Raw genomic sequence first — 12,415 nt, forward strand, 5'->3', positions numbered from 1 at the left:
GAAAATATCATCCCATTGCATAGGAATTTCCCAATCTTTCATTAGAAAATTCGATATGCTGAATGGATAATCAAAATCGTCATCATTATTGCTTGTAAAAGGTTTCAACTCACATGAACATAACCGCACAGTTTTCGTCCATCTACATAGAAAAATTGGCTGTGTCGATTGCTTTTGCCACATAGAGAAAAGTACTCAACTTGAAACAAATCGTTTTAAAAATTTTCGTCGAAGACGAGGAATGTATTTTTTTTCTTAAGTAAATATTGTCACGCCTCTAAAAAATAAGTGAAATCAGAAAATAAAATAATTGACAAAGTAAAAAAAGAACGCCAATTATTAAAAGGTCGCGACCGTAGTTTCCAATAATTTTCGATATTTGCATTATCAATAAAAAACTTCAAAATATAAAAAAAAATGAGATCGTTTTCTGAAGTTGACAAATACAGTGAATGAAATACGATTCCTATATAGTTGTCACGCTTCGCAAAAAGAAGTGAAATCAGTAAATATTAAAACTTCAAAAAGTAAAAAAGGCACGCCAAGTATTAAAAGGTCGTGACCGTTGTTTTAAATGATTTTCTATATTCGCATTTTCAATAAATAAATTAAAAAAAATGAAAGCCACCACGAAATACAACGATCAGCTAGAAAATCATACGAAGCGCGATGTTGGTACCAGTCAAGTGAATAAGCCAACGATACCGGTAAACCGAATATTTTCAGCGCAATAGTTGTAATGTGATAAGGATAAATCTGTATAATAACGGGGATATTTATGTTGATAGTATTCAAGTAACGGAGCACAAGAAACACAACGTCATACTAGAAAAAAGGATAACGCTGAAGTGTCAAAAATAACGTATCAAGGCCTTGAAACACGAAAACCAGTGGCAATTGAAAAGGGATCGAGACGACTTAATAACGCTCCGCGAATTCCTCTAACGAATGCAGCAATCTGGAACAACGGCAACATTGAGAAAAGTAACAAGAGAGACAATGTTGGAACTAATCAACAAAATCAGTCAACGAAATTGGTAAGAATATTTTTTTACACACACTTAAAATGGGGAGTAATGATGAATTCAAATAGTAACTTTAACAACTTGTATTGATAAACAGGTGGCAAAGAGCGGAAAAGAAATACACAACCAAAAAAAAGGAAAGAATCCGACCGAGAGGTGTTGGAAGATTATGAAAAAGATATACATGAAAGGCCTAAAAGACCAAAAGGGCTGTCGGAACCGGTGAATAGAAGGGTGCAGCAAAAAAACTTGAAGGACCGGGGTAGAATACAGTTTATCGAAAAACAAAGTCAGGTAATAATAACTAATTTCTATTTGATGTATAAGTAACTATTTCTAACTGAAAGCGTTACCAGGAAAGATCTCATAGCAATTTATATATTTTTTTATTATTTGTAATGTTATCAAAAAACATTTGTAGTCACACAGGGAGAATAATAGTATTGATGATACTACCGGAGAACATAACAAAAATCGAGTGGAAGAAAGAGTGCCCACGACCTCGCGTTACTCATGGAACGAGAGAGAAAAGATAAAAAATGCAGTAATGAGTGTATAAATACAACAGAACGCATAACTATGTAATTGACGTGAGAATTAATGTTTATGTTTTTTTCCAAATGCAACAAATTAATAGGTGAAGATTATACGTAATATCGGTAACTTTTGGATGAGAAAGGTGAAAATATTGGAAAAAATGTTGGATATAGATGATGATGATGAAGCAGACTTGGAAATATTCAATATCACGTTAGATGATGAAATCGAGGAAGTCGAAATAATTCCTGGATGGTTAATTAACCGGAAAATATTTGTCAACGCGGGATCTGCTTCAAACATGAACAAAAGACTAAATACCTTGATGTCAGCTTTGTGGAGCAAAGATGAGATGGACAAATTAGTCGTTAAAAAGAGGAGAAAACGTGATCATGGGAAACGTGAAATAACTACAATGGAAATTAAAAAGTTGATGTGTAAGTTATTAATCATTTTTTTTGTGTATTTGACGTGCTTCTAAATAGCCGACGCATTTTATCGTAATCATTGATGTAGAAAAAAAACTATACTGCAGTAGGAAGTATTTTACAATCTATATTACAAGAACCGACTGTTTATAAGCGAAGTTAATTTTTTTCTTCTATTCAAATGTTTAAGGAAGCTTGGTCGCGTAGGGCCGGGTTCTGTGGGTGCATGAACGGGGCACCCCGTTTTTTTTTAAATGCGCATATTTGCATTACCACAATGCATTATAAAACGATTATTAATCATTTAAAACAGAAATAATCAGTCACACATCAATCAAAATAGAACAGAAAAAAGGTACAGTTTGACGTTACGATCCTGCTCACAAAAAAGTGGGAACGTCGAAATATAGAGAAAATAATTCAACAGCTGAAAATGACTTGATTTCATACAGAAATACTCAACGATCTATTACGATTTTTTTTCGGTCTCATTACCTGTGATATATAACATTATTTATTATTGTTGAATTGTTGAAAAATAAGTATATAAATTGTGTGTTAATCGTTAAAACTTGACGTTTTTATACAATTAATTCGTTTTTTAACCTCTATGTACGCGTATACACACGCCCGGACGTGCGTGTGTTTTTCACAAATTCCAGGTTAGACAGTCGATGCTTCAAATATCGCGCATGCGCTTCAGCGCTGTGCTGAACATCTGATTTCTGCGACGTTGCGGAATCGTCTCACCGTCACGAAACATCCCAGAACATCGAGTTTGTAGACATTTTAACAGTCAATATCTTTTTAGATAGGTCGATAACTCCAAACTTTTTTGATATATTCTGAATCCTTACGATTTGGAGAACAATACTCTATTTTTTTGTTTATTTCTGTTGCGTAAGTGCATATATATTCCTTAGGACACGCGTTTTGAGAGTGACTCTTCCATAAGACCCGTGTTAAAAATCCTAACTTTCACTATTTTTTTCGTTCTTAAATGGTCGATGACCCCATCTGAAATTTTGCACATGTCATTATTGATAATCTAACTATGAGATATTAAAAAATTATTTTTTTCTATTGCGCAGGCATTTGCGACCGAGCCTCCTTAATAAACAGATGCCTGTATCAAGCTGCAATCCATAAAAGAACTCCCGATGGAAGGAGTGGACTCCATCGTCAATATAAGAGCGATGATTTCGAACAAATTAAAAAACGACCGCTATAATAATAACCGCGCAAAAAAAAAAGCTACGAAGAAGGCACGAAAAAATGGAGCGGCTGCATCTAATCATTCCGGCGACGAAGACGACGATGATATCCAAGACGACGATGCCGACGGCGACGACAGCGGCGGCAACAACGTTGATACCGACGACAACAGCGATGACGATGACCTAAACATCGACGATGACGACAACAACGTCGATGTTTACGACTATAATAGCGACAACGACAACTGAAACGTTGACGTCATCAACGCCAATAATTAATTTAATTTTTCTCCATCTCGCATAATCAGTAAACAACATCGCAGAAAGCCAAGCATTTACCGGTAGAATGAACGGAATCAGTAGATTAATATAATGATAGATAAGAAGATGTATTTGAATCAAAAGACTGAATTTTAGATATAGCTAAAGATTGGTATGTCTGTGTTGTGATTACAATTTTCAATACATTATGTCGCGTAAAAAATTTTTTTTCAGTCAAAATGTTTTATACGACATTGAAGTGCAATTAAATGCAATGTAAGAAGCGACAAACAAATATCTAGCAAAAACGGTACTCGTTTTTGAAACGCGTACACTAAATGAATCTATATCTATTTAATTTTGTTAATAAAAAATCGCTATATATGAGTAGACAATTACAGAATGGAAGGAAACAAAAAGTGTTATGGAGTTTTTACGCTAAACACAAATGTAATAGATCAATTAGTGCATACTTTGTGGACAATAACAAAATGTTACAAGCGGGTTGAGGTTTCGGAGGATAAATTGTAAGAGTGTGATTATTTTATACATTTAGCAAACAAACGTATTGTGCCAAAATTTTTGCTGTGATACAGAAATCGTCGAATTCGAATAAAAACTTTATTGATACAAATCCCCTTCTAAAAAGTTGGTAAAATAAAATACACATTGACTCCTCTCCCTTAAATCGCGGAACCGAAAATGAAATGAGAATCTATAATCGCTTTGAGGACCATGTGCCCTGCGATCCGAAAGATTTTGTTCTTGCCTAATATAGTATTTCAATCGTAATTTCTATCAATCACATGATCATTGATAATCAACCAACGGGGCTCGTGTAAAAGCTATACGACCCGAGAACTCTGTTTGAAACGACTAGTCAGCGGGGTTGGTGGAAAAGCGATAGGACCCGAGAACTCTGGTCGAAACGACCAGCTAGCGGAGCTGGTGAAAAAGCGATACGACTCGAGAACTCTGGTCGAAACGACCAACTCGCGGGGCTGGTGAAAAAGCGATACGACTCGAGAACTTTGGTCGAAACGACCAACTCGCGGGGCTGGTGAAAAAGCGATACGACTCGAGAACTCTGGTCGAAACGACCAGCTAGCGGGGCTGGTGAAAAAGCGATACGACTCGAGAACTCTGGTCGAAACGACCAGCTAGCGGGGCTGGTGAAAAAGCGATACGACTCGAGAACTCTGGTCGAAACGACCAACTCGCGGGGCTGGTGAAAAAGCGATACGACTCGAGAACTCTGGTCGAAACGACCAACTCGCGGGGCTGGTGAAAAAGCAATACGACTCGAGAACTCTGGTCGAAACGACCAGCTAGCGGGGCTGGTGAAAAAGCGATACGACTCGAGAACTCTGGTCGAAACGACCAACTCGCGGGGCTGGTGAAAAAGCGATACGACTCGAGAACTCTGGTCGAAACGACCAACTCGCGGGGCTGGTGAAAAAGCGATACGACTCGAGAACTCTGGTCGAAACGACCAGCTAGCGGGGCTGGTGAAAAAGCGATACGACTCGAGAACTCTGGTCGAAACGACCAGCTAGCGGGGCTGGTGAAAAAGCGATACGACTCGAGAACTCTGGTCGAAACGACCAACTCGCGGGGCTGGTGAAAAAGCGATACGACTCGAGAACTCTGGTCGAAACGACCAACTCGCGGGGCTGGTGAAAAAGCAATACGACTCGAGAACTCTGGTCGAAACGACCAGCTAGCGGGGCTGGTGAAAAAGCGATACGACTCGAGAACTCTGGTCGAAACGACCAACTCGCGGGGCTGGTGAAAAAGCGATACGACTCGAGAACTCTGGTCGAAACGACCAACTCGCGGGGCTGGTGAAAAAGCAATACGACTCGAGAACTCTGGTCGAAACGACCAGCTAGCGGGGCTGGTGAAAAAGCGATACGACTCGAGAACTCTGGTCGAAACGACCAACTCGCGGGGCTGGTGAAAAAGCGATACGACTCGAGAACTCTGGTCGAAACGACCAACTCGCGGGGCTGGTGAAAAAGCAATACGACTCGAGAACTCTGGTCGAAACGACCAGCTAGCGGGGCTGGTGAAAAAGCGATACGACTCGAGAACTCTGGTCGAAACGACCAACTCGCGGGGCTGGTGAAAAAGCGATACGACTCGAGAACTCTGGTCGAAACGACCGGCTGATCGGTCGTTACGACTAAGAGTTTTCTGTTGCTACTGCTAATGAGCCCTTAATCGTAACGATCGTTGTAATACGGTAGAAAAAAGTACAAATACGACCGAGATTTCGGTCGTAGAATCCGCTAGGGATACATGTCATTCTATAAGTTTTGTTATCAAAATTTGTGTTTGCATACCGCATTCCTAAGATACGACTTTTCATATCATCAGCAAAATAAGCATTCAAAGGCTTTCTGGAAAAGTTTCCAAATTTATCACTCGACAGACCTAATGGGAAAAGAATAACTACACACTATACCAAGACCAGATTTTTTTTTGAAAAACTGATTTACAAAATTTGCAATTCAAGATCATGGTTAGATACCTCTCGAATCATGTTACCACAATCATCATAAAGGAGTAGAAAATCATAGGACACATATTAGGGAACGAATTAATAATATGAATCGATCCACTGCAAACTGATGGGGTGAAAACAAGGATTGGAGAGAGCAGAGCCAAACTGAATATCAAGCTAAATATGGGGATGTTTAAAAATAATGACGACACAAGAAATAAATTAGAAAACATTTATTCAATTAAAGTTTCTAATATCATTCTAACAGTTGCGTGTATTTTTGTTCTATTTATTCGTATATATAACCTATTATGATATATAACCACGCCACTGACAATTTATTCGCACTGGACAATATTTCTCGTACTCTGGTTTAATTGAAGGATTATTTCAGTTAACACTTATTTCCAATCGAACGAAATAATGAAATCTTGAAAAGTTTCGTTGACATATGCATCGCGCATTTTTTATATTCTTTTTCACACATCACAGACTACATTTACGCGGCCGCTTTGATACCGGTTTAATATATCACAAATAACAAAATAAATAGTAACATGCACTTCTTTAGATGACGAAAATTATTTTTTTATTGATCCCGCACGCACTTCGTAATGTCGAAACTCTGTTCATACGATCAAAAACTGACACATGGTTTGTACATATTATATGTATATCGATCGAATTTATGACTGCTGGTACCAGCTGTGCTGCGCCGTGTGCTACGTTCTGAAGTTGACGTCAGATTTCCAATCATCAGCAACTAATTTCAACAACCAATCACAACGTCTAAAAATGGATGTCGTCAGATCCAACCAATCAGAAACTCGAGAGCATCAAAGTGCCTTTGATGGTGTTTATAAATACAGACGCATGAATTCTTGAATGTGTTGATAACTTTTGCATAATCTTAAGCCCGTACAAAGTTTTTTCTCAGCAATTACGCCACTGATCATGCTGATTTTGGGTGGAATCGAAAGAGAATTTATTAATTAATCTTCAGTTCAATTTTCAAAGCCTCAGATGACTCATAACTTCGGTAATTCAAAAAAATCACTTGCCAATTTTACCCCTACCACGGCGAATCGTTTTATTCAGAGAAAGTATACTTGGCGAGAGCCTCGGGCCAGCAGACGACAGGGCTGTCAATGTACTTGTCCCGAGACTCTACCGAGTCTCTTGAGGCGAGATCCTCGGGCCAGCAGACGACAGGGCTGTCAATGTACTTGTCCCGAGACTCTACCGAGTCTCTTGATATCGCTACCGGAAAGAATAGCTATGTCTGAAAAGTGCCTTACAAAATTTTTCCATATTCGAAAATCAAACACATCTAATGGTTGTATTTGTCCTGTTGTTTCTATTGGAATAATTTCTAATACAATTTTTTTATGAAGAAGAGTTACTTCATTAACTATCCCTGGACAGTGTCTACTTCAAGAGTCGATCAAGAGCGCACTGCTGTCACCAACATTCGGAAAATAGATTTCTGTTAGCCACTCTTTGAAATGATCTGTCGAAAAAACGAAATATTTAGTATGATTTGGTTTGCTGTATTTAATTTGCCGCCCGAATATATAACTTGAATAGTTCGTATCTGATGTTAACTTTCCCGATTTTGATGCCGAAACAAAAACGTTTCTGGGTTTAAACAACGTTTTTTCTACACGTGGGCCAAAGTCACCACCGATTTCTTTTTATACAAGATATAACGGTGAAAGTAATTTTTCATCGGCCGATATCATTGGTTGAATTGTATATGAATGGGTTGTCGAAGATATGGATTGAACAACCCATTCAATCTCTTTTGATCCTTGGTTTGCAAGAGTGCGACCGGAATGCATTTCAAATTGGAATCCACTTTGGTCCGAATCGTAAACGTTTTCCAGACCAATGTCGTTGATAACAGATTTAACGTTATTTATAAACTCTTCTGCCGTTTTTGGAAGATTTTTTGAGTCTTCTAAAGTTTTCCTGGTAATAAATTTTGTAATTTTTCGAGACGTTATGCGATGTGCTCTTTTGAACTTATTAACCCAATTTTTTGATGCTTTGAATCGTGCATCGGAATTCATGAAATCTCTATGTGCGGTCAAAGCCGATCGTTGTAAATCAATATTATGTATGATCTTGCCTCATTCAGTTGCTTCAATGAAGTGATTTAAAGTATATTGAGATATTTCATTCAATTTTTCTTTATAAGTCCCACCTTTATTTATTTGATGAGCCCAACGCTTTAATTGTGTTTTAGAAATTACTTTTCTAAAACGATATGCCACCGTACGAATATTTAAATTTTTTGTTTTTCCACTTCTCCAATACTCCACAGCTTTCTTCTTGTAATCAAATGAGAGTTCATCTTCATTTTTTGTACAATGAGATCCATCTGCTTCATCGGATGAAATTGAATCCCATTCCAATTCACTATCTTCTGCACTTTCAGGCTATGGTGTTTGAATTGTTCTTGAAAGTGTAGAGTTTCGTCTTCTTCAATTTCGATTCCCGTGTATTCGTTTATGCTTTCAATTAAAAACTCTTTAATGGTATTGGCTAATTTCATTTCACTTTCATTCACCGATGTTTCGGGCTAATTCTTCGTCATAAAATAAGTCGACAAAATATGTATGACATTCATTGGACTGATATGCATTTTTAAAAAAGTTCATAGTATTCAATACGTACTCAACAATGCACACCTATGATCAGAGAACTTTAGTGAACGGGAACCGCTTTAAAACTAATTTAAATGTGACAACAATGAGATTATATAGAGTCTTATCTTTTACCGATATATTACTGTTTAACACAATAGATAGGATATCATAGAAAAATAAAACGTATTTTAAGAAACCCACCTCACAGTTTGATGAAAATATGTTATCAGTTGAAATTGATAAAAAAATTTGCGTTTGAAAAAATTGACTCCTTTTAATGAGCGCTTGTATCGGAAAAAAAACCAATGTAGATTGATATGATTGAATTTCGAATCGGAATAATTAGGTTTACCATGAAAAAGTAGAGAAAAATGTACAAAAAAAACACGTTTTTTTATAAAAATAAAATGAATATAAAAAGCTATACAATTAATAATTATATATTATTGCAAAGCATTGAAAAATGAATAAATTTGCCATTTAAACTTTTGCCGTATCTATTTTAGTTACGGAGATATCAACGAAAAACGAAAAAACGACCGATTTTGAGGAATTAATTTCACCCCTTAAATATCCGAGTGGGCAGCTAATTTTTTGTGAGGGTTTATACTTTGATGTGAACTACAAAATGTAATTTTTTCAACCCAGGTTGTGGGGGTACACTAAGGTGACTTTCCTTGTGAGACTCAATCGACGGTTATCTCTAGACTAAAAGCTGCAAAAAGACGAGGTAAAAAATACTATGACCGTAAACTGAATACAAAGAATTTCAAGGTAGGACAATATGTCTACTTACTCAAAGAACCGAGAACTAACAAGTTTGATGATCACTATATTGGTCCCTTTTTTAATAAATCAAATTTTCAGAGATAGCAATGTTGAACTGCAAATCAGTCAAACTAAAACTAGGATAGTTGATATGGATAAATTAAAACATGCATTTCTCAGATTGGATGACGAAGATTAATAATGAAACTGGATTTTAAATCTTAATTACGTAATAATCTTACTTTCAAGACGCTTTGATTAAGCCTTCTGTAGATTTTAATTGATTCGCGAAATAAGATTGTTATAGTTTACTATTAACATAACCTGAAAAATAATTGGAAACCAGATCTATTTACCATAATATTGATTCCTTTACAATAATTAACCGTGCTTTTGAAAAATTTCACTGAGTTCTTGTACTGAAAAATTATAAGTATACAACACCCCTTGTTTATCACTTTCGTTATCACTTCTTAGTCTACGATGTTTATCCTACGATTCCACCATATCACTACACCACGGCGACCACACGCGTAAACCTATGAACATAAAAGTTGTTTCATTGAAACATCTTGTTCAATAAGGGGGAAGGTGTGACGAATGCGTAATTTGTCACCAGAGTGCGCTGATTTCTGCGCTAAGAACCGCGAATTTGCGAATTTCGTACTTTAGCATTTCATACTGATTTGATAATTTGATCATTGAAATGTTAATAAATGAGAGGAACGTGACGGACTTGGGTGACTAATATATAAGTTTAGCATAAACAATAACCGCTAGTCGATAAGAAATATGAACGTACTGACTAACTCATTCTTATAGTTTACATTATAATAATCTCCATACGTTGAAATGTATCGAAATAAGGCTTTCTTTGATTTCTTATGTAAATATTTTTAATATCCCAATACGATACTTTTACCCACTTTCATTTTATAAACATTAGGCTAGGACATATCCTTCGTCACTCTTATGCTAAGGACCTAGAATAATAAGGGCATTGTGTGGTTGCGAAGCGAGGGTGTGAAACCGAAGCGTGGGTCGCGAGACCCCAGAATTGAATGAGTGGGAGGATGAAAACCAGCGTGATTGGTCCGCGTATGAGCGGAGCGTACGGAGTCTGCGCATGAGAATCAAAAAGATTTGTGAGACTAAAAGTCGAACGGAATAGAATTAGAGAGAACATTGTTGTCAGCCGAAGAGTCAAGATTCATATTTTCGTCAATATATTCATCAAACATTTAAATCTTTGTCTTGAGTTATTGAAGAGAAATTCGCAAGGCGAGTTTCAACTCCTTATCAATCGAACCCACCCAAAACTAAATCATTCGAAATAATAGTTACTATAATTCCCGCTCGGAGCGTTACACTGGCCGGTAATAATATATAGTGCAATACAGATCGTACGATCGTACGGAGTTAAATACGAAAGGAATAGAAAGAAATTGAGATAAATTTTGTTTGAAAAATATTCATTTTAATGATATGCCTGTTTGTTTTCATAGTATATACAAAGTTTTGCTTCGTTATTATTTTATAAAATATATATTATTATACATTAATATGCGTCATCGTTTTAGAAATTTGTTGGTTATTTTTTTCCCTGTTCATTGTGTGTTTTTTTTTGTCGTACAGAATATGACTGTTTTTTTTTTTAAATTGATTATTTTTTACCTGGTCAGAATTCATGCGGGTACAATAATGCTGCATTCTAGTCATCAAAAATATTTGAATGATTTGAAATATTATATCCTGAGAATGCAAACTGCATGGGAAAGATATTTGTTTTGCATAGACTTCTTCTAGAACTTCGTCGAATTCATTGGGAGATTGACAATGTTTTTGAAACGATTCTTCCAGGAATAAAACTAATTGATATAGTTTTTTGTTTGGATGAGCCCAGGTACCCCGTTGTTGCCAAATACTCAAAACCGCTTCTGGAAGAATATTACTGTTCTCATCAAAAGAGCCTATCAATGCATTCTTGCATTGCAAACATTTGATAGAATTGCAAATTCGTTTCGTCAAGTCTGTCATGTAGCAATACATAACACAGTCAGTGACTGCTGGCATATTATAAGAATGCTCTGTTATGTGCACAATATCGTCAAGCTCCCAATCATCATGCTGGATAATATTCTGTAGTTTTCCTTTTATTACGTGTGCTTGGATTTTGGAGTCATTAGGATTTTTATAGATCGTTTTGAGATCGGTAAGAGTCAGCAAAGGCTCAGTAGATTTTGAGTTAATTGCTGAACAATTACCCGTCCCGATTTCAAAACGCTATAAATGGATAGGACCTTGTATATGTTCAGAAACGTCGGGGTTGAAGGATGATCATTGGGACCACCAGCCTGTCTCACAGTCCCAAAAAACTTCTGTCGGAACAAATTCAAACACAAACAGACATGCGTGAAATTAAATAAAATCACTGAAGGTTGAACGTTGTGATCACACTATTATAAAATTGGCAAAAAATGAACATTGACCCTGTTAATCTCTTTGTAAACAAACCTCCAATACATTTTAATTTTTGCGTCCTGTCAACACGTATGGAAAATTGCAGTGCTGAGTGAGATATCGTACAAGATTCAGTGTCGACTGCAATGTTACACGGAGTCCCTCAGCGGTTTGTTTCGTTAGAAAAAGATCCTTGGATAAATGTCCTTTATCAACTTGTTCTTCCCAAGTGTCGAGCTTCTGTAGGGCTACTTCAATTTTCTATAAAAATGTTAAATGGATTATTGTAACTGTTCGGACGCGTACAATTATACCGATGATAATCGCGAATTTTACTCACTTTAAAGTCGATGTTGCCAGGCTGAACTCCATCGAGTAACTGTTTTCGATTGAGCGCGTCAAAAGTGTCATACATCCACTCACAAAAACCTGTTGTAGCCTCACAACTGCGTAATTCTGGCACAAATCTTTCGAAAAATCGAAGGGGGATATTACGATATCTGTGGCCCCAAGTTTTAGCCATGTAGTCTTCATATTTGGCCCGAAATAAGACTTTTTTCAA

The 12,415-nt window shown here is 36.7% G+C and overlaps 1 protein-coding gene across 2 annotated transcripts; it reads left to right on the forward strand.

Moving 5' to 3' along the window:
* The first annotated feature begins 594 nt into the window (after positions 1-594).
* On the forward strand, positions 595-4,102 carry LOC122412932 (histone chaperone rtt106-like). 2 transcript variants are annotated; one of them, XR_006261458.1, is made up of 6 exons: positions 595-707; positions 789-1,037; positions 1,123-1,319; positions 1,447-1,606; positions 1,736-1,999; positions 3,113-4,102. XR_006261458.1 is itself a non-coding variant. In XM_043422925.1 (6 exons), the coding sequence occupies exons 5-6, from the start codon at positions 1,696-1,698 to the stop codon at positions 3,454-3,456; spliced, it is 648 nt and encodes a 215-aa protein (XP_043278860.1). In that variant the 5' UTR covers positions 595-707; positions 789-1,037; positions 1,123-1,319; positions 1,447-1,569; positions 1,663-1,695; the 3' UTR covers positions 3,457-4,102. The 2 variants fall into 2 exon arrangements, 1 of the variants encoding a protein (XP_043278860.1); XM_043422925.1 differs by having other exon boundaries at positions 1,447-1,569; positions 1,663-1,999.
* Positions 4,103-12,415: the final 8,313 nt, after the last annotated feature.

The sequence above is a fragment of the Venturia canescens genome, chromosome 7 (assembly GCF_019457755.1).
Source record: "Venturia canescens isolate UGA chromosome 7, ASM1945775v1, whole genome shotgun sequence".
Classification (NCBI taxonomy): domain Eukaryota; kingdom Metazoa; phylum Arthropoda; class Insecta; order Hymenoptera; family Ichneumonidae; genus Venturia; species Venturia canescens.

Bases quoted from the DNA above. Each gene is read 5' to 3' on its own strand.
- LOC122412932 (XM_043422925.1), top strand. From the start codon at position 1,696: ATGAGAAAGGTGAAAATATTGGAAAAAATGTTGGATATAGATGATGAT. The intron at 2,000-3,112 runs GTAAGTTATTAA...CTTAATAAACAG, and splicing joins GGAAATTAAAAAGTTGATGT to ATGCCTGTATCAAGCTGCAA.